Raw genomic sequence first — 26,459 nt, 5'->3', positions numbered from 1 at the left:
CATTGCTCGGTCCCTGCTCCTGCCTACCTAGCAATTTGAAAGCATGTCAAAGTGCAAGTAGATAAATAGGTACAACTCCAGCGCAAAGGTAAACGGCATTTCCGTGCGCTGCTCTGGTTCGCCAGAAGCGGCTTAGTCATGTTGGCCACATGACCCGGAAGTTGTACGCCGGCTCCCTCGGCCAATAAAGTGAGATGAGCACCGCAATCCCAGAGTCGGTCACGACTGGACCTAATGGTCAGGGGTCCCTTTACCTTTAAGTGCTCATCCACACTTTTACTTGTCCCGCCACTTTCCCCCAAGAAAACCCACCATTTACCACTGAATCAGAATAAATGCAATTCAGTTTTTCTGCAGACTGATATATGTTCCAATTCAGCAGTAAGCAGTGGGTTTTCCTGTGGAAAGAGGTGGAATAAATGAAAAACTGCTCAGACAGCAGGGGACAAGCAGAAAACCTCTCGTAAGTGTGGACTAACCCTACAGCAAATGAAGAGATTGAAACAGGAAATGTTGGTCTCCCAGAATGAGAGGCAAAGAGGAGAAAAGATCCTAGGTGAGAGCTGGAGTTGCCATATGTCATCTTTTCCCAGGACACATCTTCTTTTTCATAGTTAAAAGTAGAAGTTGGCAAATGTGTCCTCTTTTTTGCTATTCAAAATATGGCAACCCTACTTTCCGTGGGTGGTAAGAGTTAAGATCTACCTTTAAGAAAGGACTCTTTCTGTAGCTTTTGGTTTTTTATTTACATTAGTTTTCTATATGTTATTGCATCATGAAAAAACTTGAATAAAAATCTTAATGCTAAAATAAAGATTGAAACATGAAGTGATACAAGGAGCTTCATCTCACTTCTCTTTCAACATCTTACTAAATAAGGAACAGATTCTGTGATTCTGCTATACCAATAGCATCACCTGCTCCATATACACCTGTTAATTCCTACCTGCCTTGTTTCCTTGGTTGCTCCTCTTTGCACATATCCACTAGAGTGGGAACAACAGGGGAAGAAATAGTGATGGGAGATGACATATTTACACAACCATGTAAATACTTTTGGGATTTTGATATGGACAAAGTTCCTCTTTCCCAGCAAAGCACCTTAAGTCTGTCTGAGTAATACCAGAGTAAAACAAAGAAGGCAGACCATGAGCAAACATGGAAAAAAAACCCAAACCAATATTTTAAAGAAATCCCTGTACTTGAAACACAAAAGACATTCCTTGCTAAAGTCAGGATTTTATATTTTTAATTTCCTGTTTGGCACAGGCATACTTTTTTTGGATGACCATTATTTATACAAGGATTATCTAAAGAAAGAAGAGAACCACTCTCATAATCTCCTTGCCACTCCACATAATTGTTGGACTCATATTGACAAAAACATCAGTGGTCTTCAGCTAAAATTAGACTATTCTGAATTTATTTGGATTTTCAAAAGAAAATCCACTGTTGGGTCCACATTTATTATAACAATTTATTAATTACTATAATTATTAGTAGTAGCTGTTGTTCTAATCTATGGAATTTAGTTGCTGAAACTGCTGGTATAGAATATTCTGGTAGTAGTAGAAGAAGAAATGCAGACTACCAAAGTAATCTACCATAATGAGAACTTTCAACAGCTGCCTAAGTTCCCCCAAAATTTTTTTTAATGCAATCGATGTTGGTGCAGGGAGAGAGAAGCACCTGTCGTTCAACAGTTGCATGTATGCCTTATAATTAGATTATATTCCAGTTACTGAAATAACGTAGGTCAACTAGAGCAACAAAAGCAGCCCAAAATAGAGGTAGTCCATAAGGTCCACAAGCTACCTTTGGCCAACAGAAGCGCTTCCCCAAACCCTTGGGTCTTCTGTAATCCAGGAAATCCTTTCTTCCTAGAATTCAGTGGAAACTATGGTACGTTTTAAATTAAACAACCAGCAGTCTGTTGTTGTGCAATCTTATTCAGCTTGTACCTTCCAGATCTGTTTTGCCCACTTACAAAGCACTCTGTTGTCTGCATTTTATGGCCCAATCAAATGTATTCTGCATGAATTTACTAAGCACATACTGGGTATCTTAGAATGTGCAGTACCACATTGGCATCATGTCACACATTACTCAATACTTCTAAGTTTGTCCATGTTTCCCAAAAATTGAGTATTAATATATGCAACTGAAAAAATTAAATATTAAACAGCTCTTAAAGTGGATTCACTAAACAGCTCTTTCCCAACTGAACTGCCAATGAGCAAGCCAGTGTATGAACCACTTCAGTCACTACAAACATGGTTGTTTCATATACTAGGATCAGTCAGGGAGTCTGTAGCAAACAGAAGATGTGGCAGGTGGCTGAAGAAGGTGAACTAGGAACAAGCATGCTGGGGCAAGGTCTGGGCCAGTTGTAGCTGTCCATTACAGCTGCCCATTCTTTAACTTCTGCAAGGCAGCATCACTCAGGACAATAAGTCTGGGGCCAGATTATCTGCTTTGGTTGCTACTAGCTCTCCACTGGCACAAGAAGAGGGCTACCTCTTAGCCTAAACCAGGCCCGTCCAACATGTGACCCAAGGTCCACATGCAGCCTTCAAAACCTTTTGGGTGGCCCTCAGCAACATCTGAAACACACACCTGGTGCCCTCCCAAAGCCAGGTAAGGAGGTGTGCTGGGCTTTGGGAAGGAGGAGTGAGGGATCCAGCAGGGTCCTAGAGTCCTTCCGCCTCCTTCCCAAAACCTAGTTGGTGCTTTCCCTGCCAGAGCTTCGTGCCTCCTTCCCAAATTCTGGCAGCTTGGCCAGCCAGCTTTGAGAAGACAGCACGAGGGCCAAATTTTGGGCTCTGCCACAAAAGCAGTGTGCGGCCCGCAGATTCCATATCAAAGTACTCTTGTGGCCCACTTGGCATGAAAAGTTGGCCTAAACCCGTGAGAACTTAAATGGGCTGCTGAGACAGTGGCTGATGTTTTAACCAAAACTCTGAGGTTACAGAGTGTTAGTTCCCTTCCCCGCCAACTTCACTTCCACCACTTGCAAAACAATAACTGCAGTGGCATTCAAACTGATTTGGAATACAGTGGTACCTCGGGTTAAGTACTTAATTCGTTCCAGAGGTCCGTACTTAACCTGAAACTGTTCTTAACCTGAAGCACCACTTTAGCTAATGGAGCCTCCTGCTGCCGCTGCCGGAGCATGATTTCTGTTCTCATCCAGAAGCAAAGTTCTTAACCTGAAGCACTATTTCTGGGTTAGTGTAGTCTGTAACCTGAAGCGTATGTAACCCAAGGTACCACTGTACTACTTATGCAGGTGCAAAGGCATAAATAAAAGGGAAATGTGAAACTGTAGAGAAAGGAACCAACAGTCTTCCTTCCCTAGGAAAGTGAGAGTGAGTGAGTATGTATGTATAAGAGAGAGAGTGCACATGTTTTCAGTACATGCAGTGGAGGGTAGGAGAAAACCTTTTATTTATTTATATCTTTCCCCATTCAGAATGGTTTATAGCATATTAAAAACCACAAAATACACATGAGGGGAAGAAGCAGTTAAACTGTCTGCCTCCTCATGAATAGTCCAATCAGCAATCAGACAGGATCGACTGCACCTGAATAAGGGTAAGGCTGGTAGGGGCTATAAGCTGCCATGGTGGGGTTGATGTTGGTTATAAGTCTCAGAAGAATCCTGGGAAATGGGTGAGAAAAGGAAACCCCTGAGGAAGGCAGAGTACTATAAATAAAGTGGAGTGGTGTGTGGCTTTGCTTACTTTCTCCTCACCCCCACCCCCATGAGCAGGGCTTCTGAGGAGAAGATGGGAGGAAAGGTAGTATGTGCTTGTCAGAAACAAGGACAGCTGCCTAAACACTGTGGGGTCTGTAGGGTCTGAGACCCCGGGTCTGTAAGACACATATAAAATAGAACTGAACAAGAGACTGTTGAAAGCAGATAACACAATCTAGAAAACAAGACATCTATTCAATAAATCTCAGCCTGGAAGGCCGAATGCTTGCCAAAAATGAAACCTCTTAACAAGCTGGTAGAAGGCCAAGAGGACCTCTCCAGGTGGGGACTTCCAGTGCCTGGGCACAGCCATAGAGAACGTCCTCAGTCACATCCAAACCAGTAGTTCTCTGGTATACTTCTGTAAAGTAATATATTTCTGTTTTCAAGAGTCTTCCTTGCACAACAAAAATTGGTACTTTTCTTTCTACTGGGAAAATACTGCTAACACATTTCTGACCTCTTTAGCCTATTTCTACAACTTTGCTTCTCTTTTACCCCTACTACTCCCAAATTTCTCCCAGATGATGCCTTCTTTTCTCATTAGCTTCACATACACTTTTCAGTGCTCTGCTACCTGTTGGCTATTTTCAGTGGCATAAATTTTCCTTTTTATATATTATTCATTTTGTCGTGATTCAAACTGTACAGTAGCACCTCGGCTTAAACTTCAGGTTGTGAAAGTGGCAAACCCGGAAGTGTTCCGCCGTGCGTACATGCTCAGAAGCGGTCTGCCGCCACGCACGCATGAGCAGAAGCAGTCCCTCCGGTTGCGGAAACCTCAGGATCTGACCAGAGCTCCAGAACTGATCCCGTCTGCAACTGTAGGTACCACTGTACACCATTCAATCTTCCTGGAACTTAATAAACTATGAAACTACAATCTCTTAGTAGATCACATTAAGAATTGCATACAGATTTACTACCAAGAATTATCTTCTAAACAACTCAGCCACAGGAATTTGTTTGTAATAAGGCCTCCGGCATAATAGTATCCTAGCACAGAGTCATAGAAGTGTAGAGTTAGAGGGGACCCCGAGGGTCATCTAGTCCAACCCCCTGCAATGCAGGAATATCACTAAAGTATCCATGACAGACGGCCATCCAACCTATGCTTTAAAGCCTCAAAGAAGTAGAGTCCATCATCTCTCATGGGAGTCTGTTCCACTGTCAGTTCTTCCTGATGTTTAGTCAGAATCTCATTTCTTGTAACTTGAATCCATTTGTTTGGGTCCTACTCTCCAGAGCAGGAGAAAACAAGCTGTTCCTCCATGGGACAGCTATTTGGATATCTGAATATGTCTCCTCTCAGTCTCCTGTTTTCCAGACTAAATGTACACAACTCCCTCAACCGTTCCTCAAAAGGCTTGGTTTCCAGACCCTTGTTCATCTTGGTCCTCTGCACATGTTCCAGATTGTCATTGTCCTTAAATTGTGCTGCCCAGAACTGGACATAGTGTGGTCTGACTAAGGCAAGAACAGAATGGTACTATTACTTCCTTTTAACTGGGATACTATATTTCTGTTGATGTGGTCTAGAATCAACAGAAATACAGCTTTTTCCCCTGCTGCTGTATCCCACTGTTGATTCATGTTAAGTTTGTGATCTACTAATATCCCTAGATCCTTTAAATAATTTGTTTTCCTCTGATACATTAGAAGCTGAACGCACTTTCTGGGACTGATCACAAAGACATGCCTCATCTGTTTGCTCTAGTGCTGGGATTGCAACACAATGGATGAAACATAAATTCACAGGTTGTTGTTTTTTTTTAAACACATTCTAGTCTTACAGTCACAAGATTAAAAATAATTAACTTATTTGCAAAAGTATATTAGTTGCTCTTCCACTATTTGCTCAATATTAAAAATAGAATAAAACCTAAAAATGCAATAACCATCATAATCACATAGATGTTTTATAGCAAAAGAAGCAGTGAAGGTGTAATTAGAAAGTCTTTGAAGGAAAAGTAGTGTTTAGTAGCCAGCAATAGCGCAAGGTAAGAATCCACTGGAGGCTACCGAACTACTTGCCAACCTTACTTTACATATAGAACATCATATCATTTAATATCACAACATAATGATTTATTACTGTATCAAAGATACTAAGCAAATTTTTGCCATTAAAAAACAAATTATAATATAAGTTAGTTTTAACAGAAGACACATAAGTAAAATGATTCACAGGATAAGGCTCCTTTGTTTCTGCATTTAGCATAATTTAAGAACGATTTAAATATCTGAAAATATTAAACTTTTAATGGTTTCATAATGAGCTAAGTAGAATGAAATAGAATCCAGTCCTAAACACCCTACCTGGAGTCACATCTTGCTAGTTTTATTGCTAGTTTTAATGAGTTCCACTAAAATTTATTATGTATTTAGGATCAAAGAGGAAAATCTCCAAAAACGGTTGGCAGGTATGTAAACAGACAAACAGAATTTGCATGAAACTGCAGGGCACAATTTGCTTTGGAATATGTTCCACTGAGGATGTTTTCTATGAGAAGCTTTGATCTTTGGTACTTCAGCCACACACAAAAATCATCCATGTGTCTACAAAAAGGATAATCTGAAACCTTAGAAGTGCTTCCCAGCTTTAATGAGCATAAAGCATATAGATCATAATCCGTCATAATGAAGCCTTTACCAAAATTCCTATATGTACATACAATGTACGCATGTTGATGAACTGTGACAAGTCAACTTGGGGTACAGAATTCTTTCCATCTAGGTTTTTTAAGAAAACAAAAAAAAAATGTATGAAACAAGACTACAATATTACTTTATTTATCTGTTTGGCTACCTGCCCAAAGTCCCACCTCTTCTCCTGAAAAGCATGGCCTGAGCCACCCACCACTGAAACTTTTATGTCTGAATATCCAATTTGCTTGCCACCCACCAAGACATTCTGAAGAGAGCTACTAGCAAACATTCCTTGGTCATTTAATCAAGGGAGAGTAATCTCACTGCCAACACTTAAAGTAGCAACTAGTCATCAAATGGAGTTGAACGTCTGCTTAATCCTCATGCCTACTTCTTAATAAGGAAAATACAGTCCTTACATAAATCAACAGTAACTGCAGTTTTGTGTCACTGGTTAATACACACACCTCACTGAATATTCATCCTTCTGTACTAATGCATTTTCTATCACATCTTTTTACAACATAAAGACATTTCAAATTGCTTCAGGTACAGACTATGCAAACTGGAGTGCTATTTTATCTTGCACACATTTAAACTGTGTGTGTGTGTTATAGTGGAGAGTGAGCTGGGCAACTGCTTTTGCTGGACTTCCCTTTCCTTACCCAAAAAGCCATCCAACACCACTTTCTCTGTGGGAAACAACAAGAGAGGCAGGCAGGCAGGCAGCCGACTTCTGAGTAGCCCTCCCTAACCCGGTGCCCTCTAGAATCTAATGGTTTGGACTACAACTCCCATCCCCCCTGGCCATTGAGCTATGCTAGCTGGGAGTGAAGGGAGTTGGAATCCAACAACATTTGAATGGCCATAGGATTTCCCATCCCTATACTGGGGAAACAGTCATTTCTGGTTTGGCTCTACCATCATACACTTCCCAATGAAGTCCACTACAAAATTGTTAAGTGATCTGCTGAAACATTTTTCCTATTCTCCACTATTTTTCTATTAATTTTTGAATCAACTTTTACATGTGTCCTGAGAATGGTTCAGCCAACTATATAGTAGAGCCTTTGGGTTTCTAATGCAATTTCTAGAAATACAGGTTCTTTCCAACCTTCAACTATAAGCTAACTGTTATTTCAGTGAGATTTTATGGCAATTTTAAGTAAAATGAACTGTAGGAGGATGAGCTATTAAAACCTAAAATAAATGTTAAAAAACAAAACATGACAAGCCGGACTGTCTCACAATAAGAAAGTCACCCAGAACATTAATTAATTACTCAATTATCTCTTTTTGGTTTTTTTCTATTACCTGCCTCCTCTTACTTTTCAAGGGGGTGGGCACTGAATGAAATTGCTTCCCATTATTCAGAATGACTAAAGGGAAAACACACAAAAACTCCTCTAAGTAATCACATTCAGATGAAAATGCAGAACACAGATGATATGGAAAGTGAATTGGTTATTACCGAAGCTAATATAGCAGGAACATATTTTGCATTTATGAAGTACGGTACATAAAAAAAAAAACTAATCACAAGCCCCGCTCTCTCCCTCCATTCCTGAATAGCAGGGTGTTTTCTCAAATGTATTCCAGCATTCTCTGCTGCCAGATATTGATGGAAGACTTGTTTATCATTGTTTCTCTTTACTATTCTGCAAACTTCTCATAAAATGCCATATGAACATATTTTCTCCACAGCATAAAAGTTGTTACCAGTGCCCCAGCTTTGCCTTGCTTTTACTTTAACAAGACAGTTTTAGTACCTGTTAAAACAAGACCACGTCATACCTATCCTTCACATAAGAATGCAGAAATTGGCTTCTGTTTGAATAGTGTAGGAGATGATAGTCACCAATTACTCCTTCCCTCAGTGCCCTGTACCTATTGCTAAGCTGCTCTGCTGGGTTGGGAAAGACTGGAGAAGCAGGAATCCTTCCATCTATTAGAGCCCTCAGAGCCAGGGGACTGAGGTCGACAGAACAGCAGTTTGTCTAAGGCCAGGTCATGACGGCAAAGGTGCAATTTGAGCAGACGGAACACCTCACTATACCAGCTCATAGTTCAGCTTATCATTATTGTCCCATTAAACTTTAATTAGTTTAATGTAAATGCCCAGTGCGCTTCCATCGTCACAAGTCCCACTACAGCAGAGTATTTCGCACAGCAGTTGAAGAAGGGCAGGAGAGGCAGTATCTTTTCAAAGAGGAGTCTTGGAGCATGCGGTTTGTAACTCAAAGATAAGGTTTATTTACAAAACAAAAAAACAACCCTGGCGAAGAACCACACATCTCAGCAAACACGCCCAAAAAAGGGGAGAAAGGGGAAGAACAAACACACAGGAGACTATTTATACAAACTCATGTTCCTGGAAGCCTAATGACCTCCAGCTGCTCAGTGATTAGAGCGTTTCTGCTACCCTTTAACCCTTTGATAGCAACAATTATTAGCCAATAGTAAATTTGGGAAATGGCTGAACCATTCAGATAATAATTTCATGAAGTGAACTTTCGCAAACATGTTGATTAATAGCTAGGGATAAATGAATCTGTCAATTTCAGTTTCTCTCATATTCTCTTTTCCCCGGTCTTCAGTTTGCCACATTTCAGTCTGTGAAAAGTGCTCAAAAATGTGTCAGCATTTCAGTGCACATATCTTCTAATATACCAATTTTTGCAAGCAATTTGCATTTATATAAATGTGTTTTTGTATTCACTAATATGTGGATTTTTATGTGCACTTCCTAAATATACACATTCTGTGGATGGATCACAACTGCATCACAAAGTTAAGATTTGCATATAGTTTGGGGAAATGCAAATTAGGTAGATTCACACTGAAATCTCAACAAAAACAAATTTCTCCCTCATCATTACTCACAGCTATATGTTATGAACAAGTGTGCTAGTGCCATCTTTCTTTGAAAAGTTGATGTAGTTCTGGTTGTGTTTTATGGGGGGAAATAAACAAATCATTAAAAGAAAACCCACTACTCTGCCAAGGTCCTGCACGTCAAATACCATCATGCTATTAAAAAAAATTAAAAAGGTGTACAAATAAGCCCCCATTGGTTGGATAAGAGTTATCAAGTGAGGTCAACCACTTTCTTAATCTACTGGAGCTCTTCTGACATCAAGAGTGATCTTTTAGTATGGAAAGCACATCAGAACTACTTCCTAAACAGTGCATGGCTCCTGTTCACCCATTAGAGAAAGGACAAGATTAGCACATATTTCTCCATGCATTGCATGGATGAATGCATGCTTGTGTGTGCGACGCGCACATGTACACAAACTGAGAGTAGAGAGTGTAGATTTTTAAAAGTGAGATATCAAGAAATGGCCCCTCCCTGAAACCTTGATCATTTGATGATCAAAGACTACTAATAAAATAATTTGCTGTGACAAAGCACTACATCAAACTAGGAACAGCTTGGGACCAGTTTACTTGTGGGATCACCTTTCCCACTCAACCTTTTCAATCTACAGAACTGGCACTATTAAAGATGCCACACAATACAGTGTGGCATGCAGTTGTCAGAAACTGAACTTGTAGCATGGCAGGACCTCTACTTCAGAACTTTCTGCCCATTTACATCAGGCTGCACCTTCACTGTACTCTTCTCAACTCTTGCTTTTGTTTAGACAAGCCTATCCAGTCATGCAGATGCTGATGTGTTTTAGTATTTTCAATTAATTTTAATGGGTTTTAAGAATAATTTTAATATTTCTTGTTAAACTGCTTAGTGGTTTCTCTACAATCAAGCAGCATATAAATTACTACAAAACTAAAATATAAAGTAGCTATCTCAATGCATATTTAACTGATCAGCCAATCGTATGAACACAAACACTTAAATGTTGTTACAAAGCAACAGCTTATGAACAAATCATAATAAGCAAACATTTAAAACACTATTTATAGAAGTGGTTTCCATTCCTTTCCCCCACCCAACTCAACACACAGTGAAAATATTGCAGCTTTGCCTTATTATGTAGGTCTACACCTTGCCTTCATGCCACTTTAGGAAGGTGTAGTCAAAAAACATTTTCCTTTTTCAATCAAACACTATGTGTGTGTATTTTGGCACCACAAGGAATTTTTGCAGAAAGGAGACCACCTGTGAGTTATTTTCATTAAACACGCTCCTAATCCTCTCATGCATGTTAGAAACATTGGTCTACTTTAATAGCTGCTATAGTACACAGAAAACAGAGTTTAAGCCTATGCTATTTTGACAGGTGACAAAACTAAGATCAGATACATAATGGATTACATCAAAATATGATAAAAAGACAATTAGGTCACTGCAGGGGAAAATAACTCATCGTTTTTAAAAAATAAAAAATCATTTTAGTAGACAGCCAATACAGCCCCCAGATTGGTTGTGTTTTATATCTATCACACATTAAAAGGAAAGTTATACCACTTACACCCATGCAAAAAAACATATATTTGTGGTTTTCACTCATAAAAAAATTCAATAGTTTCATAGAATATAACAGCTGCTGAAACAGCCACAAACATCAATGGTGCCTTTTAAATGTATTTTACCACAGAATATTTCAATCCCTATCTTTGAATCATGACTACTGTATGCCAAGAATGTATCATAAAATAAGGAGGAAGCCCCACATACCAAAGCCTAGGCGTCTTGACATTTTAATACTGTGATTTCATGGGATGGTTTACCACGAAAACTACGTTGTGTTTTCTCCATATGCAGCTTGTCAAGATGATAGAGAACTTTTCACCCTATTCCATTAGCATGATAATCAGAGCCATTTCACATGCTGCAATTTCAACATGTATATGTTACAGACCAGTGACATGTACCTACTAAAACTATAACATTTTGCTTCCCACTGCTTCAGGTGCACAGTACAAACATGAACTGTGGATCTGAACTAATCATGGATTCCTGCATCCTGTTTTTGCAGGGTACATTAGGTGAAATGAATGTGTGCTACAATGTCAGTAAATATGCAATGTGTAACGCATTCTCTCTAAAATTTGAATGTGAAAAACAGCCCTGTGAATGAAGTTGCTGGCAGAACCTAATGAGAAGTTACTATTAACTCTTTTTGTTTTGAAACATGGATGGTTTTATCAGATAAGCTTGCTGCATTATTTGATTTCAGTCCATAACCTGAGTCATTTTATGGAGACGAGAACCAGCTAGAGTATGAAAGTATGTTGACTGAAAACACAGTGTCCTGTTTTCATTTTCAAATAACTTTACTTGTTATGTTATGGTTTTGTCTTTTTAAAATAGCTTCCATAGTATAATTGCTTTATGCCCCTGCACATAATTACCAGAAAAGCCACCATAATCAAACTGTACTTTTTTTGGTTCTGTATGAGTCAGCTCCAGGCTGCAGAACATTTAAACAACACTGAGCAGCTAAGGGCCCTGATGTAACACAAGGTTTTTCTTTAAAAGTTCGATATTGCAGATAGAAACAAACAAAAATCTGGGAGAAGGTATACAATATCGGGGGGGGGGGGAGTTGTGTGCATGATTGTATATGAAACTGTACTGTGCGCAAACTAGTTCAATAAGACCCTAAAATTGCTACAAATGTTGTGGAATATTGGCTCAGTGGAGAAACAGACTACCTTGATTATCAGATACAGTATAGACTTGCAACTGTTATGTTTCTGCAATAAAATGGACAGTTTCTGATTTAAAAGAGTCAAAGTCTATTTGCCGTTTTACAAGTTTTTTTTTAATGTTAACACTTACAAAACTGCAAAGCAGCCAAATGTTCTTTAAATATCTTTCCGAATTCAATGGGGACATAGCAGATAAAAGCAATTTTAAAAACAGAAATATTTGGAATATATGCTGTAGTATCAAGATAGAAAAGATTGAGGATAAACGGTAATCCTGTGCACACCTTCCTGGAAATAAGTCCCACTGAACACAATGGGACTAACTAATAAAACATGAGGAACTGTGGTAGCTTTGGGAGGGCTTTGTTGACCTCATGCAGGAAGAAGTGGAAGAGCTAATTGAGGACCAACAGGTATTGACTGTTGAAGAGCTGGAGGAACTGGTCAGATTAAATTCAAAATGTGAGGATGAGGATGGCAAACACGAGCCAGCCAGCTGGAATCTGAATTATTATTTTTTACAACTTTTCCAAGTTGAAAGAAAACACACACACCAAAAAACATGCAAATGATCTGACTGCAGAGTTTTACACAGTCTCAAAATAATCCATGGGATTACAGGCACTCTGAGACCACACTCTGAGATTAAATGTTTAATGAACTTAAGAAATAACAGCAGCTGCCAATTATCATGTTCCTCACACAGAAACCAGCAGCAGCGCCAGCAGCAGATGTGCCCAGGCAACTCATGTTTGGATCTGAACCACAGCCAAACACTTCTGGATACTGGTCAAATCCCCTGGTCCTTATATCATCTGCAGCGAGTGAAGAACAGAAGGAAGAAGACTAAGAAGAAGGCTGAGATCTACATTTCTCCCTCACCAGTAAGTGCAGCAATTTTTAACATGTCTTTTTTAAATTGTTTTCAGTAGGAGGGGTGGTTACACAATTTTGCTTATCCGTGCAATGGCCAGCAACGTAACCCCCATGTAAGATGCAAGTTACCTGTACTGCCATTGTTATATTAAATTAACCTATCATTAAAGGGGGGGCAAGACTTATTTTGGTCTTGTTTCCAGTTGTTTTAATCTCAAACTTCCACGTTTATTGCCCACTGCAGGTAGCATGGCCTGAATTATAGCCAACTTGCAAAAGTAATCTGTTTCACCACATAAATCTACATCACCATTTCCATGAAAACAAATTAGAGAATGCCTGGCCTGTTAGAACTACACTGAAGGGAGAAAAAAAAGATAACCAAGCCTATAGCATTCTATCCCTGGAAAAGTAAAGAGGGCAAGGATAGTATCATACAAGGTCATGCCATCTAGACATAATCATATTCCTTTCTAATTGGATCCTGCAGGGTCTTGAAAAAGTCAGCTTTTGTTTAAAATCCTCCAAGTATTGCAGCTGCAGAAATAAGCCTGGAAACTTAATGGGATATACCCTAAAGGTACAACACACAGACAGCAAATAAAAATTAAGAGCACCAGATTTATTGTGTTTTCAAGCATTTTTGTAAGAATTGGAGTTAAGCAATATCAAAATATTTGCTTGTAGCTCTTTGGGTTCTACTGGGCTTATTTAGAAATAATAATACCTGCAAACAATTCTGAAACAGAAAAGTAAGCTTGCTTTACAGAAGTGGTGTAAATTAAATGCTCATTAAAACAATGAGCAATTTTAAAAGAATTCCCTTTGGTAAATTTCAAAAATGTCACCACAAAGCTCCCATCAGCCATGCCGATATTATACTTACACTATTTTTTAAAGGGCTCAGATGAAATAATGCTTTCTGATTTTGTACTCTCTCAGGTTTACAACTCAAAAGTTACAAGCATGTCAGTTCCTTGGCCGCCCTTCCTTTCAATCCCTTATCCTCCTCTCTCTCTCTCTCTCTCCCAACTCTTTATGGTTAAGAGCACACAGCCCTCTATCTTGAAGGCATGTGACCCTTTCTGACAGTCCCTGGCCTCACACTTTCCTGTATTAGCAAGCCTGGATTCAAGTAGCTGTTTAACTATGATGCCCACTGAACGGTTTTCAGCCAGCCACCATATCTACCCTTGACTAAAAACACTGAATTTGCCATTTCTGTTACTGCCAGAGCACACTGAGTTGACATTTCTACTAAACTTTCCTCTGTTGGCCCCCAATCACCAATGATTAATAGCCAACTTACATCCTCTGAAAAGTTAGGGTTTTTCTACTACAATATGTACTGTTTTGCTAATTTAACCACATGCTGTTCTGTCTGCAATTTGTTAAGGCTTTGCCTAAACGTAAGAACACTCAAAGTGAGACTAGAGGCAGAGGTTGCACACACAAGCTCTTCCCCTAACATCCTTGTGTTCATCATGATCCTTCTTAGTCCACAACCTTTCCCATGTTGCTTTGAGTGACTTCTATTTGTGTTCACTTCAAAGCATGCTATCAAGAACCTTGTTAAAGCAGGGTCCCTGGTCATGGGGAAGAGTCTACTGTACTTCTGTTCAAGCGAATGTGAGTAGAAACACCCCTGCAGTCTATGCAGCAAAGGTCAGTGGGGGGGGGGGGCAATGACTGTAAGACATACAAGGAGGCTTGGGCCATGCAGGCACAACACTGCCCCCACCCACACTTTGAGTGTTCAGGTGAAAGTCTAAACATGCCTATCATCTACAAGCCATTCACTCCTGCCTCCAGATCATCTGATCCACACTGAGCCCAGTATATATCCTCGGGGAGGATCAAATTAAAAATTGTTTTTGACCATTCTTGAATGTGAAACATGGAAATACTGATTTTCATAATTTCCCCATTTCATTTATCAATAAATAAAAATATGAGAACACCTAAACTTTAGCTATTAAGTGTAGGGTTAAACCCTGCTGCATTGGCTAAGCACACTTTTCCCTGTGAGGAACGAGTGTGCACAGCCAACATAAAACCTCTGCTATATAGCTAATCTCAATCTTATAACATGACATATAAAAGGGAAAACATCAAAATAAAACTGGTAAAATATACTATATCTCAAATCCAATCACAGTTGTACTAACGCAGATGCTATCTGCACTAAGACATCATTTCTGCTTCTGACTCTTTTATATAGTTGGCCATAATCTGTGCTATTCAATTGTCAGTACCTTCACTACAGGACTCCTATAACTACCATAGAACTGTCAAGGGTGAATCCAGTTAAAAATTACTGCTATTCCAATTTAAAACTCTTCCACTTTCTCCCAGCCTGCTCATCCTTAATTAAAGTTAATGCAGTAAAATGAACAGTTAGAGGAAGACTTTCTTCTGACAAATTTAATTCCATTTTTCAGATTTCCATTTTGTAGACTCAAACAGAACACTGGTGTCTTAAACACAAGTTCACAGGAGTAGGCAAACTATAAAGGTCAAACTATCCTCAGGGACTGCAGTTTAGAAGGTCTTGTACAATACAACAAGCCTAAATCCCAGGGAAAATAAACCCAAGACAAAGCTGGATAAGTATTAAAATAATGAAATGTATAGCCAATGGTTTTAGGGGGAAACTGCCAAATACATATTTCGGGTTAATTCGGGTGAAAAATAAAGAAAAGACTTACTTGCTGTCTCAGTAAGAAGCTAACATATCAGAATTAGAAAAGTGAAGGCTGCATTAACATCTTATTAAGAAAAATAAATTATTAGTTATAACAAGCACCTTGCCAAAATCAAATTTAACGGGGACTAAATTAAGACTACAGATGAGAATTATTTTCGTTTCAGACACCCTGGAACAAAATCAGGAGCCTTAAAACTACTTTATGAGGTTGCTCATTGTTATACAGTATGCTTTGTGGTTAATCCCTGAATGAATATAGTTGTTGGCATCCATCTGTCTCAAGAGACAATGAAGTGAAGCTCGAGGAGGTGAAGTCTGACTGATGGAGAACCACAGTGCCTGCTGTGGTAGCAGAGACCTCATACCTGCTGCCTCTTGCAATTTTTTTGCTGAATTTAGCACCAAAGTGACCTTCCTGGGATGCTGCAAGCCTGGAGAGTGTGTATGGAGGTCCTGGGTTGCCCAGATGACAATACCACCACCCCCCCGGCCTCGCTGATGTGGTCCCAAAGGAAAGTGGAGCAATATGTTTGGCACCAGCTTGGCTGCAGTACAAGATGCCATCCAAGCATCTTCAGGACTCCAGATTTGTGTGTGGTTTACTCCCTAGCCTTTTTGTCTCCAGAAGAGGTCTCGCAAGGCAGCGGGTACAGATTTTTCCTCAGGGTTTACTCCCAAAACCTCTCTCACAAATGAGTATAGCTGTAAGGCAGTGGAGGGTTAGGATAAGAGTTTCATTCTCATAGATGGTCTCATCCCTGGCTGACAAGCCCCATCTGCCCCTCATTTCCCTCTACAAGATGTAGAGGGACCATTGGACCCATTAGGTGTCTTGTCCGCTCAATCCGGTTCTCAGGCAGAAGTCTTCTCTATCACCTGACACTTGAACCTTTCAATAGGAGTTGAACCTGAGACCATCCACATGCTAAATGTGTGGTATAGCATTGAGTTATGGACCTTCCCCATTAGTTTATGCCTGTCAAATTCCCAAGCTTATTATCGCAACTGGAAAGGACAAACATTTTAAGCAGAAGCAGAGATTTTCTGGATGTCCACTTCTAATCAAGAGATAGTAATCCCAGGAGTATTTAACTTTCTATAACATTACTGTTTGCTGGGAATTAAGGGCAGCTGGGAAACCCCTTTAGTGACTAACAGACTAAGTGCATCCTCCTGCCAAGTTAAAAATGGTGGCAGCTCTCTGCCTTCACCCGGGTAAAGAACAGAAATATTTGTATGGAATAAAAAGAACTATGCTATAACCACAGGTCTGTCTGGAACAGCGTTAAAGGTCACATGCCTATGAGATCAAGCACACAAGGGCTTAGATTTTGTTTCGTTTCTGAAGTTAAAGCAGAGATGTTAAGAGAAAAGGGGAAGGAATACATGTTATTTTTTATTTGCAGAACTAATTTGGAGCGCTTCCCTGAGCAAGAGCCAAACGGAACTACTAAGACTGTCATACTGGCACTTTCTTTGAAAATACAGACCATAAATTTTGGTTTGTGATGCCAACCATAATTTTCAGAGGAATTAGTAACTACTTTCAAAAACAAAACTGTTAGGCTTCAGTTAGGGTTCTTTTAACACTTCTTCCATGGAAACAAACTCGCAGTTATGAAGTTGAATAATATATTTTGCCAAAATGCCCATTGTATTATGCTTGTAATCCAAGATTAGCAACAAGCATGGATGAAATATTTTGCCAGTAGTTCACATTTGTCCATCCCCAGTGGCAAATGTAAAACCAGGCTGGGGCCAGATGTATTAGACTGAGAAAACGTCTTTCTCTAGCTCCTGCACTTTGGTTTCTTTCTTCAATCCAGTCTTCTCTGGGGAAGAAAGAAAGAGAGACACTGGAAGAATGGAAAGAAGACTATCATGGCACATGAGGAGAGCCTTTAACAGTGATGCTCACTGCCTGTTAGTTACTGAAGTTCTTGTGCACATTAATAAGACATGTAAGCCTCTGATGATACACAGCTATGTTCAAAGAACACTGCCCTATCTGTGAGTGCTTGCTTCTCCTACTGCCTGGCATAACGCAGAGAGGGTGAGTCACTTTCACCAATTGTTCTCTGCACTTCTGTGTAACTTTTGAAAAGCATTTTCATACCACCCTACACCAGTTAGCTTCTGGACTATTGCTAATATTGGGTGCAAATGAATCACATAACCGCAGTTCCCATGCTGCAACCCTCCAGACCTCTCATGGAGGGGACACCCAAAGAAGGGCCTCAAGTAATGATCAAAGAGTCCACGTTGGTTCATATGGGGAGAAGTGGTCCTTGAGGTATTATAGTCCTGAGCTGCTAAGGTTCATAACATCATCTACTTAATGCAACATTGCCCTAGCTCCCCGCAGACAAGCCAGAAGGAGTGATAATGAACCTACCCTCAAATTCATGCAAACAAATTGGCCAAAAATGCTTGGTAAACAAGTCATCTGGAAGCAAACTAAGATGCAGAAATCATTCCTGCCCTCACAAGCCTTGAACACTTCAGAAAGGTGATATGGCAAAGTTCCACTTTGAATATTACAAAAAAGAGAGGAGAAACAAACATTCCTGGACTGCCTGGTAAGACTGAAAGGTGTGTACAAAGCGGAAACTCTGGACTTCCAGTAACTGGACATCGTGGTTTTCACTTTGCAATGTGGTGTCAAGTAAAGACATGAAGACTGCATAGCAGTGTTTCATCTCATTTTATAATCATTTTCACTTCAATTATCCTCATGCCTATTCCAAATATTACATGTTCTTGCTACCCAGATATTATGACATTAAACAGCTCCTACTCTCTCATCTGATGGAGAAGCTGTGTCGTTCGCTATAAGCAAGTTAATTTTTAACAGAACAATTAACTAATTAAATACTATGGCAGGTGTGACAAGTTAATTTATTATATTTACATATCACTTCACACATTCAGAGGAGTCCTGGATTGATTTACAATAACAGAAAAAGGGAAAGAGCAATTCAAATGTTGACACTGTTTTTATGATATCATGCTACATAAAGAAACCTAATAATTATACTCAACATGTATTTCATTTATATATAGACTGCTATGGCTGGAGTTTATAAGAACATAACAAGAGCATGCTGTATCAGGCCAATAGCCCATCCTGTTCTCACTGTGTCCAACCAGATGCCTGTAGGAAACCCAGATGCAGGACCCAAGCACAAGAGCTCTCTTCTCTCCTGGGGTTTCCTGCAACTGGTATTCAGAAGCCTTGCTGCCTCCAACTGTAAAAGCAGAGCACAACCACAACAGATAATAGCCTCCATGAATTTATCTAACTGACCGACTGACCGGTGAGAAGTCTTAAAAGGCACATATCACATTTATTCTTTTTCTGACTTTGTGGAAAAGGAGGGAGGGATTCAACTTGGTAACAGGTGAGCAAGAGGAGGATAGAAAACGATGAATGCTGATCTGTGGCTGCCTGCTTTGTGCCTGGCTGATTGACAGCCGCAGGCCCACCCCCTAGCTGTCTCCATTTCTTGTCCAACATTGCATCTTGCCATACTACAAGTGCCATTTTGGTGGTGAATTCCCATTGTTGTGCTCTTTGATTGGTCTACCTTCATATCACCTGACCATTTCTCCTACTGCTCAGCTCCCAGTTCTTGTCTAAACTCACAACTGGAGACAGATTTCTGGGGTGATGCACATGTGCCCCCAAGCCTGTACCTCTGTTTCAACAAACCCTAGGTATGCCTCTGACAATACCATTTTTGGCACTCTGCAGAATCACAGTATATAGCATAAGGAAGAGAATAGGGTCCAATATGTGGGTCAACTTCACAAGCTGAATCAGTCATAAACTGTCTTTCTGGAGAATATCTGACGTTGTAGGTGTGGTAAAGATTAGAAAGAAGGCATATGGGGTAAGGAACATCAGTTCTGCAGAAGTAAAACCGCTGGTGACCTTTAAAAAACATTTAATATCTGAAGTCAATGAAGGAAAGCAAAACTGGAAAAACAGAGCAGACCCTAATTAAAATTAAAAACCAGAAACAAGATTTATGTTAGGGGGCAGGCTTTATGTTGAGAGGGCAGAAAGACTGTACCTTTCATTTTCAGTTAAAACAGTAACCCCTGTACAACACTCAAGAGGGAAGAGAAATGTATTCCAATCATTCTGATCAATCAGCCAGGAATAACACAGGGAAACCCACCCATATATTTGGCATAGCATGCTATTCTACCATTAAGTAAATTCAACAGGACATTAATACTGCAAGCCTTGCATTCTAAGGCACATGTTCTGCCAACTTGAGATCTGTGCCAGGACAGGAACACCTAATAACTTATCTAAACATACTTCATTTCCATTCAGGCTATACTCAAATCAATCAGTTCTAACACTTTTCATTTTACATGGAATTTTAAGATAGATGATACATTTCTGGATTATCTTGTGCAAATAGAAACATGCCATAGCATAAATCACAGGCAGCCAAAACTTTAATCAAGGTTACAATTCTCTCAGGGATTTCAATATGAAAATAATTTTTAAAATAAACTACTATCTTTTCTAGTGCTTATGTTTGGGTTTTTTTTTTTTTTTTTGCTGTTTAAATCACTAAACTACTATATTTTTTAAAGTACTACAAGGGGAACCCACAAATTTATTACTGAGCAGGCACCAAAATATCCAAATGGTTTTGTGTCTTATACTTTTGAGATGGTTTGATCTTAGTCATCTTTAATAATTAGTTTTGTGGAGGCTATGATTTTGTATTTTACACTCTTCAATTTGTTTTTCTTGGCTGGTTGACCACAAAAAAAATCTGAATGACTGACAACTAAGGCAATATCTATTAAAATGTGAACACTTAGAGAATGAACTGGTCTCTATCTGTCATGTACATTGTCCCTAAAGCATCTGATCAAAATACTGAATGGTAAATTTACATTTGCACAGAACTGAACCTTTTCCAAAATTCATTGGATGAATTGAAAAACTGGAAAGTGATGAGCATTATAAGGGTAAACTAAACCCATTATCTGCTGCCCCCAGTCCATTATATATGTAAACACCATCACAGCAAAACATGGCAGTGAGCAGTATGCATGTGGTAGTATTCTAAGTTGCCCTGGACATTTTCCTGTAGAACAAAGTATTTTGAATAAATAAAATTTTAAAATGTGAATCACTCTGAAAATTCAGGATTCATTCAATAACCATGGTTTCCCACTAATTCATAAACCAGTAAGTCCTCTGGCACCCAAACTCTGTAAACTGATTTGTCTGAACTATGATTTGAGGAAAAAGAAGGAAACAACAGTGACAGGCCTTGGCTTGTTATCTCCTCCTCTCCTGTGATGAGATGAGTGGAGTGAAAAAACATGCAAGCAAAAGGCTTATATATGTAGGCTCATTTATATACTTGGAAACCATCATTTCCCAGTATGTCTGAACCAGGCCAATAGCACCACACAGAATAAAAATTAGGCATGAGCAGTGAGGAAGCCAAGTTTGGTGTCTACACCAAATTGTTCAGGGAAGTTAAAACAAAAATGGATTATAAAAATTCCAAAATTATATTTCTAATTTGGGTGAATGGGTAGTAAAATGGCCAGTGTAATTCAGTGTAAGTAAGTGTAAAGTGATGCACATTGGGACAAAAATCATAATGCTACTTATATACTAATGAGGTCTGAAGTGGCAGTGACTGTACAGAAATGTTGGGGTCATAGTGGATACGGATATATCAATGAAGATGACCCAGTGTGCAACAACTATGAAAAAGGGAAATTCCATGTTAGCACTCATTAAGAAAGGATTTAAGTGAAAGCTGCCAATATAATGCCATTCTGTATAATGTCATATGATGCAACCACACTTAGATACCATGTACAGTTCTAGTCGCCTCACCTCATTAAAGGATACTGTATGTTCCAAAAAGGGCACCCAAAACAACCAAGAGGCTGAAGAAAACCCCCATGGGTAAAAGCTGGAGTTTTCTAGTTTAGCAAAATGACAAATAATGCAGTACAGTGGTACCACGGGTTGCACACGCTTCAGGTTACAAACTCCACTAACCCAGAAATAGTACCTCGGGTTAAGAACTTTGCTTCAGGATGAGAACAGAAACCGTGCTCTGGCGGCGCGGTGGCAGCGGGAGGCCCCATTAGCTAAAGTGGTGCTTCAGGTTAAGAACAGACCTCCGGAACGAATTAAGTACTTAACCCGAGGTACCACTGTATACAATACAGACGATACAGACCCAAAAATGAACGACAGACGAGAGAAAGCACGTATTCATGTAACACATGGCTAAAACTACGGCATCTGCTCCCACAGGATGGAAGGGTGGCCACCAACTTGGATAACTTTAAAAGAAGATTTGACAAATCCATGGAGCATAAGGCAATCAATATCTACTCCTCTTTGAATGCAGCATGCCTCTGTATACCATTTGCTGGGAATCACTAGTGGGAAATGACTGTTGCAGTTATATTCTGCTTGTGGGATTCCCATAAGCATCTGGAACAGGATGCGACACAAGATGAGCTTTTTGGTCTGATCCAGCAGTACTCTTATGTTCAAAGTATTATTTATATAATGATGTTGCCTGGTAACATTTGGCACTACTTCCCAAGCTGCTTTAAATTTAAATCTTCTATAGCTATTCCATTTCCCCCCTTATGTTCCATAGGTTTTAAAAGAAATATAAACAATTGTGTGAGCCTGATAACCCACCAGGGAACCTCTTCTACACTCCAGCCCATGCAATAGATAACGGTGGGGGTGGGGGCAGTAGGTGACAAGAGCAAGCAGCCAGACAAAGGAAGTGATAGGAAAGCAAAAACCTGAGTAAAATGGGGAAAATAGTGAAACGGGTTACAGGAGAAAGAAAAGGTGCAGCAGGAGAGGAATGTAGCTAACACAAATTCACTGCCCAAGGTGGCAGAGAAAATCATGCCATATAAATGTAAAGGTGTCTGGAGTGCCACGCTGTTTATAAGGTAATTACATCTCTTCTTGCTTAAACAGGCACAGCTGAGCAAAATACAACCAAAATAACTTTACATATAAAAATTATAATGTCACCGGGAGGAGCATAAAAAGGCATACACCGGAGAAAGCAGTTTTGGTGTACTGCAGGTTGGATGCACATCTTTACTACTTTGTACTTAGAGAAATTGAAGTGCCAAGAAAACTAAAGAGCTTCCTATACATTATATGACAACAGTACCACAACACATTAAAAAAGAAAAGCCATTTGGGGAAGGGAGAATTTAGATCAGAGAAATGACTCTTTTCAGACCCAATGCTTTTTCTGGCCAATTCCATCAGCAGTCATAAGTGATTTCAAATGTGTGGTTTGTACACTTGGGAGGGGGGATGTCAAGCAGTGAAACAGAAGGCAGGCACATAAAGAGCTAGGCATTCCCTCCCTCCCCAAACACTTCTTTAGTCTAAAATCTACAGTCACTATCTGCTTCTGAACAGATGTTTCTATTGCGTAATTACTTCCTGCAGATTATGTGTGCACAACTACTCACTTACAGTATCTTTTGGCATGCAAATATATGTGGACTAAGTGGGGTGCATTCTTAAAGCTGATTGAACTGGAAGCCTATAGGCAGAGTTTGTTTCAATTTAATTGTACAGCGCAAGTGGTTTTAGTCACTTTTATATATATCTGGCACCTCCAATAAATAATGCTTTGAAATGTAACCCTAGAATTCCCCCAGATATACAGAGAAATTAATCAACCCAAAAAGAGGTTCAGCACAGAAAAAGCAGAATACGAAAATATGCTTTGGGCAGTGAAAATTTGCTGCAGCTCTTCTCACCCTAGGCATCTTTCTAAAGGGGTTGCAAACTTATTTCTCAATGACTCCTTGATTGGAGCAACTGATTGTAATGTATTACTCACATTTAAAGCTGGAGTTTTAAAGCCTCTAGCTTCCTAGTGTCTTAAATTTTCTTCTCTAGCAACCGTACAGGATAAAAATGCATCTACAAAAAGTGAAGGGAAGAGATTTCCTTACAGGTATAACTAACTTCAACCATCAGTTTCCACACAATGAATTTCCATGAAGAAAAAGAAGAAGAAGAGGAGGAGGAGGAGGAGGAGGAGTCCAATAAGGATCAAGATGCAGTGGTACCTCTGGTTAAGAACTTAAGTCTTTCAGGTTTGGAACTGGGGAAAGCCGTGGAAGGGAAATTTTTGGTCGACTTTAGGAAAAATGTTTAAGAATGAGCAACAATGTTTAAGTATTGATGTTAAAATTTGGATAATAAGGATTTGCTGAATTAATAATTTAAATTGGAATACAAAAGGGGGAGGTGAGGAGGAGGTCCGGGACATAAGGGAATGGAAATAAGAAATGGGAATTATTTTTTTTTGTTTTAAATGTGTATTTTTGCTCTTTTGTCTGTTGTTTTTCTTTTTTGTATTAAATTGGAAAATTTCAATAAATATCTATTTAAAAAAAAAAGAACTTAAGTCTTTCTGGAGGTCCATTCTTAACCTGAAACTGTTCTTAACCTGAGGTACCACTTTAGCTAATGGGGCCTCCCAACGCCGCCACCGCACAATTTCTGTTCTCATCCTGAAGCAAAGTTTTTAACCCGAGGTACTATTTCTGGGTTAGCGGAGTCTGTAACCTGAAGCGTCTGTAACCCGAGGTACCACTGTGGTTAAAAACAAACAAACAGAAGACACTGTTCTTACACTGTGCAACTAACAGAAAATCAGTCCTTGTAGTTTTCAGATCATCTATGTGCTAAAGCCTGCTTTCGAGAGTACTGTGGACGTTTAATATGTCTCTCTTTTAAGTAACACATAAGTGAGGGACAAACCCTTACCTTCAGGCAAGAATATGAAATCCTGTAGGTGACTGGGGGGCAAGAATGCACTTTTTCTCCTGTATCTGTGATTTGAATATGCATATTTTTTATTCAGCAAACTCTTACTGCTCTATTTAAGGCAGGTGAAAGGACCTATAGTAACAGACTGAATCAAAGATTTTTTTTCTTTACCAAAATAATAGTACAGAGAAATCTATAGAGGACTGATGCATACTACAACTTGACTGATGTTCGTTCCAAGTATGACCTCAGATGAACAATACACATCTCTGCAAACTCAGGAAGGCAGTGAGAGAACAAAAATGTACATACCATCCCAAAAAACAGACACTTCACATAGGGTTTCATAGATGTAGGAACCATGTGATTTATACAAGGAGCAAAGAGTAAAGCACCAAATGCTGGTATGTATGAACCGATGCATGTACATGGTGTACATCTTGTTGGGCCTTAAATAATTATGGCCTGGTGGCCCTCCACAGAGGTCACTTGTAGGAAGCTGGAAACAAGCAGCCCCTTTCAGATTGAGATTTAATAATTTTCATACCAAGGACAATTTGGGCCTGGCAGCCAATGAGGCGCTCTCTCTGCAGAAGCAAAGTGAAGATTTTGCAGGGAATAAGATGTATATGTTGCAGCCTCTCTCTTCCAACCTTCAGCATTCATGGACATGTACACACCTCACAAAAGACACAGCCTGCTCTGCTGTTTGCCTTTCATTACTCCTGTGAGGTTTCCCCATTGGTTACCAGAATTAAATTTCTGACCACATCCAGCAACCAATTTATGGCCTAAATTAGCTAGGCTCAATTCAAATTTAAGTTTGTTTGTTAGTGTTTATAACTTGCATCCTAAGCTCCAACTGCCTGCATGTCAGCTAAAAATGGAGGGGGGGGGAGAGACATACTTAACTAGATGACACTCAGGTTCCCTTCCAACTCTACAGTTCTATAAATTTGAATTTCTACAGCTTGCATGACTGATATATTGTTTTCACCTGTGCAACAAAATGTTATGCTTCTACTATGCAGCTTTTAAAATAGTTTTGGAACCAACATGTTTCAGACTGACATTACACAATACATCTTATTTCAATGCCAATTCCCATTTCCCGGGTTTAACTGATCACCATTCTATTTTCTTGCTTCTTATTACCAATTAGCACAGTATGTTGCCGTTTCATTGCACAAAACCAGAAGAAAACCCAAAGCACATTTTTACTTCCAAGTATTTCATAATCCCTTCTTCCCCCCCTGCCCTGCTCCCAACACTTTTGCTTGCAGTCTTCAAGCCAGAAGTCTGGATTGCACTGTTTTGATTGGGTATCACTTATTTCTGCTTCAGGAAACTAGAAGTTCAGTCCCTGCAACCCCCTGTGGTTTTCCCAGCCACATACTTTAGAGAGATTCACATTCCTTCAATAAAGTCTTCAGTGTTAAATGCATTCAGGAGGCACAGTGACTTGGAAACTACCAAAAGTCACAATTCGGGGCAACAAATAAAGAGAAGCTTTAATCATTTTAATTGGTGTTTACCTAGATTGTCATTTTTAATTACTGTTAGATCACCTTGGGAGCAGAAAGGCAATTCATAAATACTTTCAATAAAATAAAATACATGCTATTTCCATTGCTGAAGGAGGGGAGGGACAGAGCTTATTGAAAAAATGTATTAGCAGAAAAACTATTACAGGCACAAAGATGTGATAACTGGTCCTGACAATGCATCCACCAAATCCGAAACAACCCTATTGAGAATAAAGTAATTTAGAAATAGGTACTACAACATGGGCACATACAAAACAACTACTGTATCAGTAAATGGAGCTGCAAGTGAAACAGAGGCTACTGGAATTCGAAATGAAGATAGAAGATAGTGGGGTGTGTTATATATACTGTGAAGACACAATGGTGTCTATATTAACTCAGAGCAATCCTACCTCCCAGCCATAGTTAATGAACAGAATAGCAGAGCCACAATTGCAATTGTAGCCCTGCCACTTGTGCGGGTCAAGG

General features: G+C 39.5%; 3 protein-coding genes across 4 annotated transcripts in view; 1 reads left to right on the top strand and 2 right to left on the bottom strand.

Annotated features, from left to right (window-relative positions):
* LOC310841273 (uncharacterized protein) overlaps nucleotides 1-12,887 on the top strand; it is a 155,201-nt gene extending 142,314 nt beyond the window's left edge. Inside the window, exon 4 of the mRNA XM_083731847.1 lies at nucleotides 12,732-12,887. Coding sequence (XP_083587973.1) covers nucleotides 12,732-12,875 — 144 coding nt within the window. The 3' untranslated portion in view covers nucleotides 12,876-12,887. The remainder of the gene's footprint in view (nucleotides 1-12,731) is intronic.
* GINM1 (glycosylated integral membrane protein 1) overlaps nucleotides 1-26,459 on the bottom strand; it is a 785,919-nt gene that overhangs the window by 252,670 nt on the left and 506,790 nt on the right. The gene's annotated exons all lie outside the window — the stretch shown is intronic.
* UST (uronyl 2-sulfotransferase) overlaps nucleotides 1-26,459 on the bottom strand; it is a 119,939-nt gene that overhangs the window by 90,651 nt on the left and 2,829 nt on the right. The window lies entirely within an intron of this gene.

The sequence above is a fragment of the Podarcis gaigeae genome (genome assembly GCF_964106915.1).
Source record: "Podarcis gaigeae genome assembly, chromosome: 3".
NCBI classification, from domain to species: domain Eukaryota; kingdom Metazoa; phylum Chordata; class Lepidosauria; order Squamata; family Lacertidae; genus Podarcis; species Podarcis gaigeae.
This window is presented reverse-complemented; position numbering and strand designations above follow the sequence as displayed.